Raw genomic sequence first — 19,841 nt, forward strand, 5'->3', positions numbered from 1 at the left:
GTGATATGGGAAATGACTAACAAAAATAAAAGAAGCAAACAAAATTAACATTAAACTCTTATAAATGAAAAATTCATATAACAATGATAACCTTCAAATTAGCAAGTTGAACAAAACTAGAGCTGTCAGCAATAGTCTAAAAATAAATATACCCCCACCCCTCCAGCATCCCAATCAATATGATGATGGAGATGTATCGGTATTAAGAGGACAACACAAAATTCTTCTGAAAAAAATGCGAATTCATAGACATCAATTCATCAGCATGCATATCCATTGATAATGACCATAATGTGTAATAAGATTCAGAGTTATCCACTAAAACCTGCAAGAGTAGTTTAATTTACATCACATTTACATCAGCTATATCCCCAAACTGGATATGATACAAATCCATTACAGTATTTGCCAAGTCCCCTGGCAGTATGTATTCCCTACCCCACCCCCCAAATGCACAAAGCCAGGTATTTCATTCATTTATAATTTCTAACCAGATTGTCTCCAGGATGGTAACAAGCTCAGTGAATCAACCTGAAGATCAACTTCTCAATATACACATATCAAGCTTGCCCATGGTCTTGATGATACAAACCTGCCCATGGTCTTGATGATACAAACACAAGCATGTATTCCAGACATGATAAAAATCAGATCAGAAAGAATGACTCTAGAAAGTTTTTAAAAAAACTCAGCCAACTGATATAACCACACAGACTGTGTTCATCTAGCTCATAACTGAAAACATCTGAAATCTTAATGATAAATGTATATACAGTAGAATTGATCTTGAAAGACCAACCCTTCTGCCAAAAAACTAGTTTCTCAAAACAGGTGGTCTCTCATTACAGGTCATAATACTAAATAAATGATCACTCTGTGCTTTGAGGACTTCTTAAGATGGGTGGTCTTTTGAAGCAGTGGTCTTTCAAGACACATTTTACTGTCTTCTGTCAGGAACAGGACCTCCAGAATATTAACAAGGTCAATCAACTGGATGCAAAGTCACCTCAGTAATATGTATGGATCTCACTCATCATCAAATTTTTCTAAGATTTTGATGATATATGTATAAGAACATATTCCAAGTCTGACTGAAATTGAATCAGTTGTAACAAGCAATTGCTGACTGATGGACAACTGAAGAGGGCTATACTAAAAGAACTCTTGACGTTATGGCCAGGTAAAAAAAATAAAACTTCTGAAGTTACTTTGCCAGCTCTTTGTATTGCAAAAACAGAGAGATAAAGAGTGTTTTGAGAATTTGCCTGACATTCTAATAAGTTCCATGGAACTGAGCTAGTGTTACAACATACCAAAAACATCATGGAGACATCTTACAAAAGAATCTGGTACCATCTTGTATGGTAGTGCTATGATAATTAACTTTAAAATGAATGAAAACCCATTTAATAGTAAATGTTTGATTTGTCCACTGCCACGATAAATCATATATCAGAATTTTAGTAGACTTCAAGTGTCACTATCAGCCATTCCACCCTTTCATTGTGATGGACTAGCTGTTAATGTTAGTCAAAGACTGTAAACAATGAAAGGTTGTTTCTTGACAATTGATTATTTCAGGAAAATTTTAGAAAAGCCAAATATACCAGAGGGTGATAAAATGTAACCAACAATCAGTATTATCTGGCTGTTTTCAAATTTAACATGATGTACACTTCAGCAATACTGATTGTTTTATTTTGTTAATCCAGCAACTTCAAACACCCCTCTATTTCTCTCTCTCTCTCTCTCTCTCTCTCTCTCACACAGACTCACAAACATAAACACAACACACACACATCAGCACTCATTGTAAACATTGTTAATATTTAAAAAAGATTTTAAAGTTTTTATTGAATGCCTTGACTTCAACAAAACTCTCCACATGTCATGATTCCAACTTAATAATGTAAAATCTGCCCTTTCTATGCACATATAATAGAGGAGAGTTTGTATGCTTTATTTTCATTTCATTGATTCAAAATACGCACAATGAAGATGAATTTACTTCCATGGATCAAAAACCATAATAAACGCCATTTTCTTTGTATTAATTTTAAATTGCTGGGTTACGTGACTATATTTAGTACCATTTGCTTTCCATGTAACACTTTATACAGAAGTGGTTTATGGTCACATAATGGTGTTGTCAATGAAATTATGTTAAATACTCATATTAACTATAATTAATATATAGTAACTAAGCAAATAAATGGATAGATAAACAGATGTCAGTATCTATGGGAAAATCATCACACTTATGACAGGCCTAGAATTTAACAAAGTTCTTTATAACCAGACAAACTAGAAGATTGATAAATTTACTAGTCCTGCTGAATCTTCAATAGTCCTTCATTACCCAACTGGCAACAACATGAACTTACCTCGTCATTGGACTACTGAAATTATGAAATTTACAAGTCTAACCAAAGATTAGTAGACTACTGTTTATTTAAAGTCCTGATATTATGTCCAGATCTGAGAGTAACATGTTTAACTATTTTTTTATTACTGGTGGTAATTAGCTTTATTAAGATGGTAACTGCCTTTAAAGCCTTTCCTTATTTTTTTATTTATTTCAAGCAGTATCACACTAGGTAATTTTGTTCTGTTGCTATTTTTGATGCCAACAATGTTTCAAAAATTACCAACTCACTAAATGGTAACTTATTATTTTCAAGCTATGACAAGAACCTGTGTAAGAACAATCCTTAATGTTTTTTCAAATTCAAGATCCAAAAAAAATTAGCATAGATTTACACTGCTATTGCTATTCATCAATATCAAACTACATATATTATTTAATTGCTCAACATTTGACAGTTGCAAATTCCTTATGTTATTGAAATATTATTATTATTATTATTATTTGACATATTATATCTTCTTCTCTTTATGAGCATTAATTCACTGATGATTGGTAATTGTTATCATAGCTGTTAGTCAAAGAAAAAAATTATTTACCCATAGTGTTTACTGCCATTCATTTCATAGGATAAGATTAAGGAATATGGTGATTCATACAAACATTAAAATGCATTAAGCAACTGGTCCAGTTCAAATAACAATTCCACTGCTGTCACAGCCTGTGGCAAAATCATTACTAAATTTCTATCCAAATTAAGAAGTATCTAGTTAAGTTTCTGTTATAGAAACTACACACAAAAAGTGATAATGAAAAGACACACAGCTCAAGTTCCTATGTTGAAGTTCAGTGGTAGACTTCTGACAAGAGCAATTTTGTTAACAATATTCTGGTGATAAAAAAATCTGTAAAACTTCCAGAAATGCAAACTTTAATTTTCTTCCTGAAAACTGGCCCATACTGTTATATAATCAAACCATGCTATGCATTATTCTAAACCAGTTCATACTCTACAATCATGTTGTTCTTATAGGGTTTAATGCCAATTTTCAGCACAAGATAGGCTATACATGGTGGACAGTAAAAATGGTGGAGGAAGAACCCGGGAAGACCACAGAAAGAACCACTGACCCACAAGAAACTACTGGCAAGCTTTCTCATGTACCCACATTGGCTGAGCCCGAGACTCAAACCCACGCAGACAGAGGTGAGATGGCAGTGATCCATAATGGTGAGCGCTTTAGAGCACTTGGCCACTTGGGGACCCTCTACAATCATTTAAGTGAAATAAAAAAATAAATAAACATGGAAAACTTGTGTTATGTATATTTGATTTAATTATACATGTATCTGATTTAATATATATTTATTTCAAATTTAATTGTTTGTCAGTTTTAACTCATTTATTTTTCATTACATGCTCGTGTAATGTAAATTTATTCACTAGAGATGATACTTTTTTCAGAAAATAGTTTGACCTTGACTGTTTGTTTTATAAACACCAGGCGTTGATCTAAATCCTGACCTTGTTTCAAAAATTGTAGCATCCACGTAAACAAGTTCTATTTTATTTTAAAATGATTGGTTGTTGTTGAGGTCAAGATGGGACTTTTAGGGTAAAATGATTGGTTTTTGTCAGGGTCACACTGGATAGGCGTGATCTTTAACAAGTATTTATTTTCTATAACCTTCGAAAAGATGATCGTGTGACCCCTTTAGTTTACGTTTTTGAAGACCATATAACCTCTATTTTGGAAAATTATTCTCAGTAGAAGATGGGCTGTTAAACTAGAAGTTGTATGTTGTGCTGATTGGAGTTTTTTCAAATTACTTGGATTCAAAAGGATCAATTCTTTTATTTTTCTGGAAAATACATGTGCTCATGTAATATTGTGGAACAAGGACAATTTTTTATAAAAATTTATTAGCTATCAGAAACCAGAGTGATAATTCTTGTTTCTACAAGGAACTGTAGAATTCAACACTACAGATTTCACCATACGTCATTGTCTTCCATCTTGGACTCTTTCATCGGGATTCAAACTTGAAATCAGTAGAACATTTTGTTATTAGGACTACTAAAATTTTCTTCTTGGATATTTTTGGATTTGATTCTATAAAACCATAAGTTCATATTTTTTCATTTTTACAGAATTTTTTCAGGGAAATAAATTATTGTATATTTTTTAAGCTTGTTGTTTTCACTCTTTCTTGTGTTACTATTTATTCGAGCCTAAACACGTGACACTTGCTCCTGTGAGCAAACTTGCAAACTCTCAGACATATTCTTATTTGCAAACACAGATTTCACATGATGAAACAAGCATACTTGTAAATAAAAATATATCCACACACTATAGTTTTATTTGAACCCCTCAAAGTGATAAGGACAGAAAATGGGGGCAATATAACCTTAAATGTTTGGATTTCGCTTCCCCATAATGAATCCCATCATCGACACATAGCTTAACAAGTACCACATACACTTCTTGCTTGGAACCCATGCTATCTGTAGTCACATCTATGAATAAGCATAATGAATGGTTTAATGCTAATTACTTTAGTTACATTAATTACATCCTAATGTTTAAAACTTGGAATGTTCAAACTGAAATGAGCTAACATGACACATGACCATGACTGGTAGCTCTTACGCAAGTAGGATTTTAATGTCTGGAAACTTTAATATTACATGCAAACTCCATTTATATATTTTGATACAAAGACCTAATTAACCGTAAAGTACAATCAGGGCAACTTTAAATTAACTGTAACAATGGAACACTTCCATGTGTCACAGATAAAGCACATATTTAGGTTCTCACAGAACTGTTCATATGTGCCACTTTTAGGGCTGACTGACATTTTTCATGTTTGAATACAAGAGGTTATATCACATTTATGATGATTATATGCAAACTTAATAAAAAACTTAAAAATGAAACACAAATTTTGCTTGCCAAGAATTATTTTGTTGGTATTCATTTCATAAAATGCTACCAGTGGTGAGTAAGTTTTTTAAAGAAAAATTTAACAAACTAAATGACTTATTAAAAGCTACGAAATTCATGATGACAATTCCCGATTTCTTAGCAATATCTTTCATTGTCAACTATAAAACGGGTGATATGTCAATGTTTTATGTACCAGTTTTGAACACGATTTTATTCACATTCAGTGAATAAAGGCCTATTTTTTGCATATTTTCGGTAAGATAAAATAGGATCCACACCCATCCCTGCACTTAAAGCATTCTCGCAACTTATCCGTGCATGATAATAATTAGGGATAAAATAATGCTAAACAATGCAAAGAAACTTTTCACAGGTTAGAGTGGCATCCACAAGAGTCAAGTTATTATGAGTAACACTACACTCTAAGCCTCAACTTTGGGTATTTGCTATTTTAGCAGCTGCCGATCTGATTAAAGATTCAGAGTCAACAAAATTCCATTGCTGGACTGTTTAAAATATGCATATAAAATCTAATGATTAAATCAATGGATGTTTTGTTTCTTTTCACTTGAAATAATACCATACAAAACTAAACAATGACCAATCATTTAGGTACCATTCTAAGATTGCAAACAAAGTAGATGATTTTTAGAACAGAGCACCATAATTACACCTGACAAATCACAGATAGATAATGATACACATAAATTTGTTACTTTCAGAGTAGTTTTGGTTGCTATGAATTTGTACATGTAGTGAAAACTCAATTGGTGTCTTAAACCATACTGAAAACATAACAGGTGTCTGACTCCAGGCATAATTACATAATAAAAAACAAACCAGCTTGCTATTGGTCAGCATTCCAGTGGAATTTTTAACAAAAAATGCTTAATGACAGCCAACAGTAGATAGGGAAGCTTGGCAACAAACTCATCACTTTAAACTGATGCAATGTGCTGGTATACATTACATAATGTCAAAAGCACAAAATCAGAGCAATTACACTCTTTCATAAAAAACAACTGAAAATGCCAGAATTACACAATCTGATTAAAATCAGATCTCCACTGTTATACATGAAGATCTGACAGTGACCGCTTAAGAGTCATGTTCTAGTACCCTATGTTATTATCATAATCGCTAATTTTAACAGCCAATCAGATTAAGTTTTATATCTTTGCATTTGGAGACTGAGCAGTGTGGATGAAGAGCATGAATGTGTACTAAATGATTTTTGGTTCACTTTCAGATTTTTGAAAGCTGCATTTCCATTGGCTAATTAAAAGGTCACCAGAACATGACCCTTAAGCAGTCCTCATCAGATCTTCACATAGGACAGCAGAGATCTGGTTTTAATCAGACTGATGAATTACACATACTCAAATCTGAGCAATTACATAAGGGACTCAAATCTGAGAAACTACATAAGGGGTATTACCTAATTGGTAGAAACTCTAAAGTATTTAACCTCAGCTATATCTAATGTCCCCCACAAATTCATAAATATTCCAACAATTAAATTGTCATGATGTCAAGTCAGAACACACTTGGGCCTTTCTGTAAAGACTGGAAAAACACCTCAGAAATACTATGGTATCTACCACTTCATACATATGTACCTTGTTTACCAAGTAATGTCATGTGCAGGTCACACACCATCATGGCATTAATTAGGACAAGTAATGTCATGTGCAGGTCACACACCATCATGGCATCAATTAGGAGAAATCAACAGAGATGACATGTTCTGAGCCAAAACATTCACAAGTTTCATATTTCAAGCAAGAAATCTTGAGAACTCTTTTATTGTACCTGTGAAAATAATGCCATATAAGTATCATAATGAATTTGATATATCAGTAGCTAAATTCTGCCACAAATACCTTAACATAACTAAGTTTTCCTTTTGGTACATTGTAGTAATGCTACTAAAGTATTTCCACGATGGAATCATGCAGAAAAGCCACAAGGTATTCTGACTGATTGGAACTCAAACTATTTGCTTCTTGAATTACCATCTGAACATGCTTATAAGTTAAGTCCAACATCAAACTACACAGTCAGATTTGCCATCACATAATGTGCCTGCAGATCTTGATATGTACAACTTGTTAGGAATACCATATTTACTGTACATATTGGAACAGTCGTAAATTATCGGACATATTTTTGATCATAATACTGATGCTTAGCAGATAAAATGATTAACAAAGGGTATCAATTGTAGTATTTAAAAATGAAATCATTTGAAACTTGCATCTCCAAAAATGCACTCAAATGGAAATCTTATTTTTTTTTAAATAACAAAAATCAGAGTTATTTACACCTTTCATCCTAACTGCACACTTCTGAGGAATAAAATTATATAAATCTAGAAGTAATATTGGAAATTCTAGATGTATGCATTTTACATTTTTATGCCACAGTTCCCATCAAGAAATTCATATAGCATGAACTATGTTTATCTGTTTCATTTTACTATTATCCACATTTAATCATTTGAAATATTAAATTAAATATTACTTGCTGCAAAGTGAAGTGCCCATCAATAATGTTTACCTTGAGGTGTTTACTACAGTAGTCCCCCTCTTGAACGGCCCCCCTGACCAGTGGCCACCCGCTCCTTGCAGCCAGAATCCGTTGGCACCAACGAGTTTGTGTTCAAAAGTACCCCTCGTGAAAGGCCACCCGGCTAACGCGACCAGCGGCCAGCATGTTAGTGCAAAATTATAAAATTTACCCCTCACAAGCGGCTGCATTTTATTTGAATAGGTATCCAGAACCAGTATTTTATTCATAACGTGTGTTAAGTAATCCGATTTCTGTTTCCCGATGTCAGGTTTTCGTTACTGAAAGAAGTGTTGAGTAAAGTACATTTACCACTAAGGTTAATATTATATCATTTATGCCTCACGAGAAGCTAAATTTATTCCATAAAAACCGAGAAAGACTCAAATTTTAATCCATACAAAAGGGTACGTACATGTAATCCAATTAGCCTTACTGCTGTGTTATCATAAGATGTCCGGTTTAGTCACTCTGATAATTGTTAAGATTACAATTATCAAACAATAGTAACAGCTGAGAAGTGGCAGTATCGATGTACAATACCCAAGTCAGCAGGAAAATGGTTTAATAGCCTTTATGGCTTCCCTTAGTAAGATGTTGAGCTTGTTCACTTTGGTAATCAGTGGCTCTTACTACTGACAATAATTGTCAAAATTACGAATCCTAGCGGCCGCGAGGTCAAATCTGTGTGATGTTAATGGTACATATCGAAGCCCTTTTGGCTTCTCTCACTTAGTTTCAAGAAATGTATAAAAACAATAGGGTACCAGACTGCGACTAACGAATCACGTGACAAGATCACTTCCTTTAAAAACACACGGCAATTTGTTTAGATGCATACAAAATTGTTTTATCAGTATTGTAGTTGGCAACATGAATAACTTAATGCAAAAAGATCAACATGTCATTGAGGAAAATAAAAATTCTCAGTTCAGAGGAGAACATGAAAGTAATTCAACTGACGGGGGGGGGGGGGGTTGAGGATCCTTGCAGAAATCTAACGTCGGAAAGACTAAGATAAACAATATCGTGAAAGATAATGAAATAATTCTGCAGAAGTGGAAAGGTGAAATGGACGGAGAAAGGAAGATTGTTTGAGCCAGGAGACATTTGTATCCTGATTTGAAAGATAAGAAAAAGCAAAAAGTTTGTCAGTTGAATTGGGATATGGCTACTTTACCGCAAGTAACAGATGGTTGCACAGATTTCAAGTGCGACACAATATCAAGTGTTCTGTCATTAGCGGCGAATCAGCTGATGTTAATAATGAAGTAGTCGAAGATTGGAACAAAAGACTAAACGATATATGCAGGGGATATAACAGCAAGGATATTTTTAGTGTGACGAGACTGGTTTGTTTTTTAGACTGTTACCAACATAGTGACAGATGATGTGAACTGTAACATAATTATAAAGACAGTTTTAAAACTATATCAATGGTTATTCATAGCATTCTTTTGAAAATGATGACAAAGTTTGTTTTACATTTATTTCACATCATGCATGTGATTTTTTAATTAAAATATTAAATATTTAAAATTAAATGTACTTGTGACTTTTTTCATATTTACTATTCGCATTTGTCATCCCCCTCTAGAAAGGCCACCCGTATTATAAGGCCACTTCCCTGCTGTATTAGGGGTGGCCTTATAAGAGGGGGACTACTGTACTTATTATTTCATTTAAGACATAATAGCTCGTATTCGGATTGTGTTTTGTATTTTATTGTACACTGTTTGTGTTTGATGCAATAAAATCCTAATTTAAGTTATATTTACCTTTTTCACAAGCCAGGTCTAATTTACACAAGTCCTTAGCTTGTAATGGCAGCTCTTGCTTTGTTTTCCCAACCCCATGATCAAATTTCAAATCTGATACTTATTTAGTAGCAAGTAGTCCTATGTTCAGTTAAAAGTTAATATTGACTTTGACTTCCTGTTATCATGCTGCACAAATTAAACCTATTTAGTTGAAGCTAGATTTCACAGAATGTAGACATAATTTTACATAGAGAACCTAAAATGTTCCAATTATTCAATTATGTTTGAAATTCCTGTGGATACTAGTTAAAACAAACCAAGGTTGGCTTCCCTAGGTCACCCTACTTTGTATATAAAAAAACAAGGTTTCCTTTAAAGAATCTCATGTTGGCTTCTGTGGTTGGCTTGCTTTGTAAATAAAAAAACTTTTGTATTTGATAGCCCAAGATGAAATAATAAGTTTATTTCTTTCTACCCAGTGTATTTATTCACCACACATGGTTCCATTATTTTGCCATCATGTTACCATAATTGGTACAGACAGACATTGATGACTGCAGGGTACATACCCCTCATTAACTGTAATTAAGAATACTTCTGTAACCCACCTTAGTAAAAATTATTATGAAGAACCAAAACAAAATCAGAGCAGTACAAGGTTAGTTTATCAAAATATAATCAATTGAGCATTCTATTTACCTACATGTATCTTTACCTACATGTACTTTATTGTAACATGCAAGAGAGGGCTGTAAATTTAACAGAATTTGTTTCATTCTGTAAGCTTTGAGACATATCAGCTAGATAAAACAAAGTTTAGCTATATGTAATGGGACAGAAAAAAGCATTTATCTTACCCCTAGAGTATGGTAAATACAGTAACCATCAGACCAAAGAACACAGACTCTGGACTGCCAGAGCATTATGTGACAGCAGACCATCAGACCAAAGAACACAGACTCTGGACTGCCAGAGCATTATGTGACAGCAGATCGGGGTCTATGTTGTTTGCCATTAGACTTTACTTACATGTGAGCAAATATGGTACTTTAAGCAGATAAAAAGACATTTCTTCTAAAGAAGTGTGAACTACATTGTTTAGTTGCACCCATATTCATAGTAAAGATCAAATACAGTACTATGTATACTTTTAAGCAAAGCTGAAATTCAAAGAACGTTATACCACAGCCAGAGAACTTAATTGTTACAATAAGTTGGTAAAAGAATGTAATTTCACATTAAGTGGATTATCAAATCCAAACAGAAATTTCCATATTGAAAGATACTGTGACATTACCATTGAATAAGCTCTGTATTAATTTGGGGTTATAAAATATACTGTGATATTACAAAGGAATAGGTTTTGTATACATCTGGGTTTGTAAGAACGTTTTGTTACAATACATTTGGAATATTCTTTGTTATACATTTGGGATTGTCAAAATATACAGTGATATTACCATGGAATACGCTTTGTATACATTTGGGGTTGTACGAATATACTGTCATGTTACATGGAATATGTTTTGTATACATTTGGGGTTGTAATAATATACTGTTATGTAACATGGAATATGCTTTGTATGCATTTTGGGTTGTAAGAATATACTGTGTTAATACCACGGAATGTTTTTTTGTTATATGTTTGGGGTTGTCAAACCATTTATCATTTTTCAAGTAATATTGATTTCTAACTTTGGGTTCATTGTTGCACAGTTTTATTAGTTTTCTTTCTAATTATAGGCTGATGAAAATTTCAGTGAGTCAAATGTTTCCTCAAGGATTTTGCTTCACAAGCTTCACAGTGCACAAAACTGTCACATGTATAAAAACAGGATTGAATATTAAAAAAAACTAGTCTGATAGCTAGGGATGAGTTAACAACTGTGTTAAGTATATTTACCTACAATTTAATGTTAGGACCCGTCATAAGAAACCATCTGTCTTGCAAGGCCATGATTTCATGGCTAAAAAAGGACATCATTCAAGACAGGTTCTAAAATACTTATAGATACTTTCTGGCTCTAAAAAGGATCTTTTTCAATAAATCTATGTTTCAAATATACAGATTCAGGATTCCTATCCAAGTATCTTTCACAAATACAATATAATATTTAGGTTAGAAAAACAAATCTCTCTCTCTCTTACCTCACTTAATTGTGCACAAACTTTGTTAAATGCATCAATCCATCGTGCTCGTGCTGGTGAAGGCATATTCGAGTGATTCTGTGCATCATACATTACGTCAGGGTCACTATAATCCTGGGTACTTTGACGACTAATGTTGGTAGTGGAAGACCTACTGTTTAATGGACTGAAAAAAGATCAAGTGTAACAGAGGAATAAGACAAATCACAAACATTACAAAATCAAAACAATTTCTAATGACAACATCCTCATTGAAAGCATTTTAAGATGTGTAAATTGCTCTACAAGTCTATGTGATTTTTAATAGAAACCCAGGAGGCCTGTCTTGAAGGTCACGTGGTTAGGGGGTATTTATGTTTGGATAATCCTGGCATATCTAGATGATGGGTGTCAATACCACATTAAATACTGATAGAATATTATGAGAAATTGTTTAAACAGATGACAGTCCCTTTACACTATTTGATTTACATGCTTCATTTTAACATAATTTCTGTTAAATAAATAACATTCTATTTGCACCGCTGACATTATTTTTACACCATCACTGGCACCATGTGCTGTGACTAATGCACAGCTTACATACATGCATTTACATTACTGTCACATTACACCATGACCTTAGGAATGCATCTATGGCATAAATCAAGCATCACCTGTAATGACAACTAAACTACAGCACATACTCACTTATCCTGTAATTTGTTACCCCCATTTACTATCTACAATCTGCTTTGTCTGAAACACACCATGCAAACTTAGGACCTTTACTAGTTGCCTACACCCATTTAAACTACGATTTCCACGCACTGTTGAATGCAATGTAATATTTCTTAGTCACTGTGGTTTTCTTTGGTATTTTAGCATAAAGTGCTATTTCTGGCACTGTGACACAAACTGACCAAGAAAAGTTAAGAGCCATCCTTCAATATTCCTCTTAAAATATCTTGAATCACACAAAAAACTTTAAACCAGACCCCCCCCCAAAAAATCAAACTACACCAGGTTCTGCCCAAATCGTATTTATAACATGATTCACTGTAATGAGATTCCACTTACAATGCAATGGCAGCATGGCTCCCATTTTTGAATTTAAGGTCACCTCTCTTTTTAACAGCCCAAATACATATTCTCTGAAAAGCCAATTTTTCGTATCCGAAGCAGATTTTTAATCCCAGCACTGCATTTTAATGTTGCCTTATATTCAATGTGCACCATTTCCACCATATTGACATTTATACAATTCAAAACTGAAGTATATTTGATATCTGATGAAACCTGACGAAGAAAACAAATAATATACTATATGATCAAGAGGTTAGATAAAACTGATGACACTGAAATTTCAATGCACATGTTCTATGGGGAAGTTTTTGTACAAAAATTTAATGTGATCCCGCTTATAACGTGATGTTATTTTTTGGACCCTGAACATTGCGTTATAACGGGTTTTACCTGTATATTTGTTAGAAAATAACTAGTAGGCCAGAAGTGGAAAATATAACAGCTGAAATCTGAACTGCAGTGGAAGTGACAGAAATCATAGTCAGGATCAAGATTACAAGGTATTTCAGTTGTATGGAATATGAATGACGAGTGAATGAGCAGATAAGTGAAAGATAAACAATGAACAAAAATAAACAAATACCGAGTTGGTTGAATATAGACTGGATGATTGCCAACATGCCTTGAAACATGCAAGGTCTGGTCTATTACCAGCTCTGAAGGTAAGATGTTAAAGATTCTAGATTCTAGTGGTTCTAGGAAAGAAAGAGCGTTTGTGAAGGTCTCTTTTGACAGAGGGAATTATAGAATGAAGTTGATGAAATTGCTCAATGTAATCGCTCTTTAATAAAGATTTCTTAAAAGCAGTGGATAAGCATCCACGGTTTGCCTCTCTCAAGCTAAACTAACAAGTTTCATGTGATTAACTGTTACTTGCAGGACTTTGAACATGCACAGAGAATGTAAAAATGGAAGATACCTGCTGGATATGTAAACTGTCAAGCTATTTATAGGTTACTGTGAAAATATGAACAAATTTTATGAGACAGATATACTGCATGACCTTGGGAGTGCAGTATATCAATCCGACAAAATGAAGTCATATCTTCCCATACAAATGCAGTAATGTTTTTATTATATGCTCATTTTCTTATTCTACCTAAGGCTTAATTATATAAACAGAAATAAATTAATTTACATGAAACAAAGTAACTGAATTTATGCTGTATTTTAAACTAAATGCACAAGCACTGATTCATATAAATGCATACATAACTCCCCCTAGCTAAATTTGAACTTGGTCGCACAGTCAACATCTCTTTAGAAATAAATTATCATTTTGGTCTACTTAAAATTGCAATTTAGAGTCATACTGTGAATGAATGCACCTTGCAACAACTTTTCCATTTGGTCTGGAATTAACAAATTTTTGTATTTTTGGCAATTCTACTCAACTTTGTGATTATGGACTGGATTTACCTGTGTCAATGCTACATGAAGTAAATCTGATTTGTGCAGCAAGGGAACAGCATGTTGACTCATCTGCATGTGTGTTTCTGTTCTGCTGAATGTTTGGAATCATAATGTGGGCAAATTATGAACTCTTTCAATTGTAATTATCAAAAAGATGCTGTAGAATATAATGTTCATTTAATTCTGAGTGCAGTAGGGAGGATGTTTTTGCACTTGGAATATAGTCAAAATTATAGTACAATTTTGAAATGTGTAATCAAGCTTTGGAGCCCATGACATGGCTCATGTAAGTCGGATCTTCAGAACTAAGAAAGTACAGTTTGAGGAAATTCAGGATGTAAAACTAAATATATTTTTTGCCATTCTTATTACCAGCTAAAGAAGACACGTTTATGCCTTGTCACTCGCATGTTATTTGTAGGGACCCCAGCAATTTATGACCTGTCTGGCATCTATCGCTAGCCTAAATCTGAAACGTTGTATCAAAAATGTTAACGTGGAATATTGCAAAGCAGATGGTATGTGGCAGTCCACAAAACAGAAGATTTAATTCATTCAGAAACAAATTTAATCAACCAAAATGTAAAGTGTCTACTACATGAGTGCACATGATTTGCTTACAAAGTAGTTCCTAATACACTATACTACTATTGGGCACATGTGTCGTGCATGTGAATGCAATATGAAGGTGTGCAATATCATAAAATATTGCACGATTCTGAAAATGCAGAGTTAATGGGGACAAAAATGAGTATATAATAACTATCAAAACAGGTCTCCACCAACAAATTCACATCTTGGTAATGCCTTTCATATTTACAATGAATACTGAGCTTATTTAATTTTTTTAAAAGCTTCCTATATAAGAATTGAACTGAATTAATTTTATCAATAAAAACTTAAAACTAGCTACATATAATATAATAACAACTGTATTTGATAAAATATTCTGTTTTTACAAACAATTATTATATGGATTTTGCAATGTTTAGGATTATCACAACAAGCACACACCAATGTCATAAACAAGGTCACCCCATCATGCTATTACACATGATAGATGAATTAGCTCCCTTTTTCTATGTGGATGCTCTCTGCACTGGAGGTGCATTCTCTCTCTAAATAAGATCCATGTTTGAGACTTATTTAACTCAAAAAGTTAACCATTAACATGCCACTAGCAGAAAATCATGATGTTCAATGTTGGTTTTACCAGAAATTTCCATCACATGCTGCAAGCCATAAGCAAGACAGATGCTTAGTAAGGAATCTTTTATGCCAATTTTTTTTACCCCTAAAAGAGGGTTGTCCAATTTGTTATGGCATGTGCAGTTGTTATAACAAATACAGTACTTTGGGACCAAAATAATTTTGGATCATTTGTGATTTTTATCTACCACTGAGATAAACTTATAGAAGTATCTAACCCAGGCATGGGCAAACTTCCTCCAGTGTGTGGTCCAGATAAATGATTTCTAAATTCACACCCTATGAGGCAAATTAAGTGATGAAACCAGGTCACTGGCTGGATCTAGCCTAAAGGCTATATTTTGCTTGCCCCTGATCTGACCTATATTTGTATCTAACTAGTCTAAATTCAGTTAAATGCAGTCATTCTAACAATTTATGTGTACTGTGATATAAAATGATGATGATACATCTTATTTCGATATAAAAAAATATAAATATCTATAATATGTATAGATACCTAAAATCCTGTGTGCTTTGCCGAGTGACAGATGAGACACGACTGTCATGGCTGCCATGACTGCCTGCTGGGCTTCTGAAAGATAGGATATACTAGAGTCTCAATTGTAATAACCTGGACTATCATAAATGTTTTGTTCATCCAAACATTACAAAGTCTCTGGAATATTCCAAAGATATGTACTAACAAGGATTAAACTTTTTAATATCCCTTTATAAATACTAATTAAAAGAATCTATATTGGGGTTGGCACAGAGAGAAGAACCCAGTCAAGGGTTAGATTATTTTTCTTTTGTGAGACCTTGCCTAGACAAATAATGTTAACTCTGGGACTGACTGTCAACGATTATTTCTAAGAACAAGTTAGATCATTATTTTATATACATTACTCATATAAATTCATTTTAATTCTATCGCAAGTGCTCTTAATTATGACATGCTGATGACAACTTTCCTCATGAAACTGAAATCATCATGCTTTCAATTTGAGGGTTATCGATTACATACAGTATTGCCTAAATTATTAATACGTCTATAAGTACCGTATATACTTGCGTATCTTGCATATAAGCCCATTCGCATATAAGCCGACCACCAGACTAAAGAGGTATAAACACTAAAAAGTGCATGACCCGCGTATAAGCCGACCTACAACTCCGAGATATCTCAAGATGCACATGGTAAGTTCTAAATGCATTTATTTAGACAAAGTTATATTTTAAAAAATTACATGTATACTTATTTCAAGGTTGGCATGCATGATTATTAAAAAGAAATGGTACAAACATGTTTTGAAAAGTAATTTATTTAATTTTCTGTTTTCTTATTGTCTCTGCCTAATTTAGATTTGTGTATAATTAGACTGAATGATGACAAGAATTTAGCATTCACGAGTTGGTGTAACACTACCTCTCCCTTTTGAATAGATTATTGTTTGTTTATGCAGTATTGCATTGGACATTTTATATAAGTGCACCGGTAATTACGTTTTTACTTTGCTTTGAAATATTAAATGCCTAACTCATTAAAATGGAACCCCAGTATGACAACACAACGAACAAAAACTATCGTTTGATGCTAATACCATAAAAGCGGAGTTGTAGTTTGCTTTGAGGTAAGTGACTTTACACCATACCTGTCAACTTTCATGCCACGAGGAAAAATAAATCCCGATTTTTGGGGGTCGCTCCATGCCTACCTCCAGATTTCATAATATCTTCCGATTTTTGCAAAGAACTCCAGATTATTATATTATGTCTTCGATTTCCATTTCTTCTAAACAAGAAAAGTCCTACATGTTCTGTTGTATCACCTGTGAATTATTGTTGTAATGAAATAATTACTTTACTATAAAGAATTCACTTCTTCACTAAATAGAATGTTAAGTTTAAACATTATTCACGTAAATGATTGATTTTTTTTACCTCTACAATAAAAAAATAAAAAAATAAACCACAACAAAAAAGTAAACCACAACAATAACATCATCCACAATTAATTTCAATCCCAAGAATGATCACTATCAATGATGTAACTCCATCTGCAATTGCGCCATTCCCACGACTGAACACATGACATTTTTATACTGTATATACCAATGATAATTACCATCATTAAATTACAAGAAGGAATGAAGATATATACCAAGCAGCAAATGTGTCCTCAAAAATCTAATTCAGAATACATGTTTTATAATAAACAATATTAAATGCTTTATGAGTTGACATTAAGGGAATATGGTTGGATATACAAAGAGGGGTAAAAAGTTGCCACATGTACGGTACCATGAGGCTGGCTATTTTGGTACCTTTAGTTCAACAAAATTGGGAATCCTTTATTTGACAATCAATTGCTGGTGCTTGCATAACACACAAGAGTGTAAACGTGGTTTCTTTGAATTACGGTGGAGGGCCAATCATTTTCACAAAATAGTTGCATGGATAAGGATTAACTTTTAATTAGTTGCGCTGGCTTTCTTATTTGTTCATTTAAGACTAATCTTTAGCTATTGTGCAGTTTGACCACAGCTGACCAGAATATGAAAATAGGGCATGTCACAGGGAGAAACGGTGAGTCTTTTTTGTGAATTTCACGCATATTGGACCAGGATGATCGAACAATATTTAGTGGAAACGAGGCTTTAAAAATGCCACGAAAAACCTCCCGATATTAGGTCACAATCTATTTTTTATTCAGTCTCCCGACTTGGGTTTTGATAAGTTCATAGGTATGCCTTTGTCCCCATTTTACAAAACTACGGTATTCGTGCTAATATTAAGGAATAAAGGGCAATTACACATCAATGTACTTGTATAGTTACAGGTCTAAATTCCTTCTTATCACAAGCCAGTTTCAGAGTTTCAATGATTAATTGGCCTTAACTTCTGTCGCAAAACGAAAGAAATATGTCGACTATCAACATAGGAGACATCGAAACATCAAGCTTTCCATTGTGTGGGAAGTTATGATGTTTGTACAACTAAAACACAAAACTAAAATTGCTTGATGATGATCTATGTCGATCTATATGAGAATTTTAGCCTTTATTATTACCACTCTTCATGAACATGTAAATTATGATGGTTACGTGCCTTGTACAATTAAACGTGCGTACCTTTTTAAAAATATTATTTCAATTTGTAGGATCGCTTATATCATTGAAAATGAGTATCTCGTGAGCGCGTGAACGTAAATGAAACAGCTATTAAGGACTAGCTGAGATGTTATCTGGAAGAATGCAATTTGATCAAAACAATGAATAAAGCAAAATCTGCATCTAATATGTTTCGGAATAAATAAGGATTTAAGTGATGCTATGCAAGTACTGTACATTATACTTCAGCATGGTCTCCCTGGTAAACTCAACCAGCCCACGAATTATGAAGTCTGTATTTACCTTTAACTAACTTCATGTTGGAGAAATCAGAAAATATTCCCATGCAAAATAATAACAAAATCAATCATAGTACTGTGTAACAGTTTAATAATTGTTGGGTCATCGAAAGTTACTCTTTTTTCACATGCCTATGTCTTAGGACACAGACGCAATTATTGTTTCGTGACCCAAGATGTATAGCCATTACGGTAGTCAACAAAAAGACCTAAAAACTGTCAAGTTTAGACATTGGCCCAAGGATAAGCCACCCTACCCCCCCTTCTTCCAGGCCCTTATTTTTTCCTAAATTATTCGGCTTATATGCAAGTATATACAGTAGGTGGAGAAACTGACCCAAGATAACTGTTCATTGACAAGACAAAATGATTACAATTTCATGAGATTCTTCTGTGACATGGGTATAAAAGAGATCTGACAGGTGGACAATCCTAACACTACCTCACATGAGTTATCACACTTTACATGATGTCAAGACTACATTCTGACTGGCACACTGCAACTGACTAAATTTCACATATGCAAGACATTATCACTTCTCCCTCATTAATGTTATCATTTTAATTTCAGAGCATAAGTTACCACTTTGTATTTCAATCACATTTCCCAGTTTACACAGTATTCCTCAAAGACCAAATATCCTTTCTAAAGAACAAAATATTTTAAATGGATAATTTGCCTTTTAAATAGTTTAATTTGTACCAACTGGACACCATTTTGTTAGAAACATGCATTTCATAAAATGTGAATACTGAATGCTCTCCCCTTAGTTGAGATAACAAAATTTCAAGACAAAAATAATCAATTGCTATGGACTTTTACAATAGCGACTGGTTATAGATCAAGAAAAGAGGTTGTCTAATCTAATCTTTACAAATGCAATGTAGTAAAAATATTTCCAAAACACTGCTTTCACAGTGATTTTATAGAAAAATATTCAATCCAATTTGTACTAGATCACACATCT

At 33.4% G+C, this 19,841-nt stretch overlaps 1 protein-coding gene across 2 annotated transcripts in view; it reads right to left on the minus strand.

Moving 5' to 3' along the window:
- Window positions 1–19,841, minus strand: part of LOC149801686 (protein unc-13 homolog B-like) — a 271,956-nt gene that overhangs the window by 138,905 nt on the left and 113,210 nt on the right. The window contains exons 9-10 of one of the 2 annotated variants that reach the window (XM_089955954.1): window positions 15,982–16,056; window positions 11,796–11,961 (exon numbers count right to left, since the gene is read on the minus strand). In XM_089955954.1, the coding sequence (XP_089812080.1) occupies window positions 11,796–11,961; window positions 15,982–16,056 (241 nt within the window). The remainder of the gene's footprint in view (window positions 1–11,795; window positions 11,962–15,981; window positions 16,057–19,841) is intronic. The other variant, XM_089955953.1, reaches the window with a different exon arrangement.

Source organism: Sinohyriopsis cumingii, chromosome 4 (assembly GCF_028554795.1).
Source record: "Sinohyriopsis cumingii isolate HCF-2022 chromosome 4, ASM2855479v2, whole genome shotgun sequence".
Lineage (NCBI taxonomy): Eukaryota > Metazoa > Mollusca > Bivalvia > Unionida > Unionidae > Sinohyriopsis > Sinohyriopsis cumingii.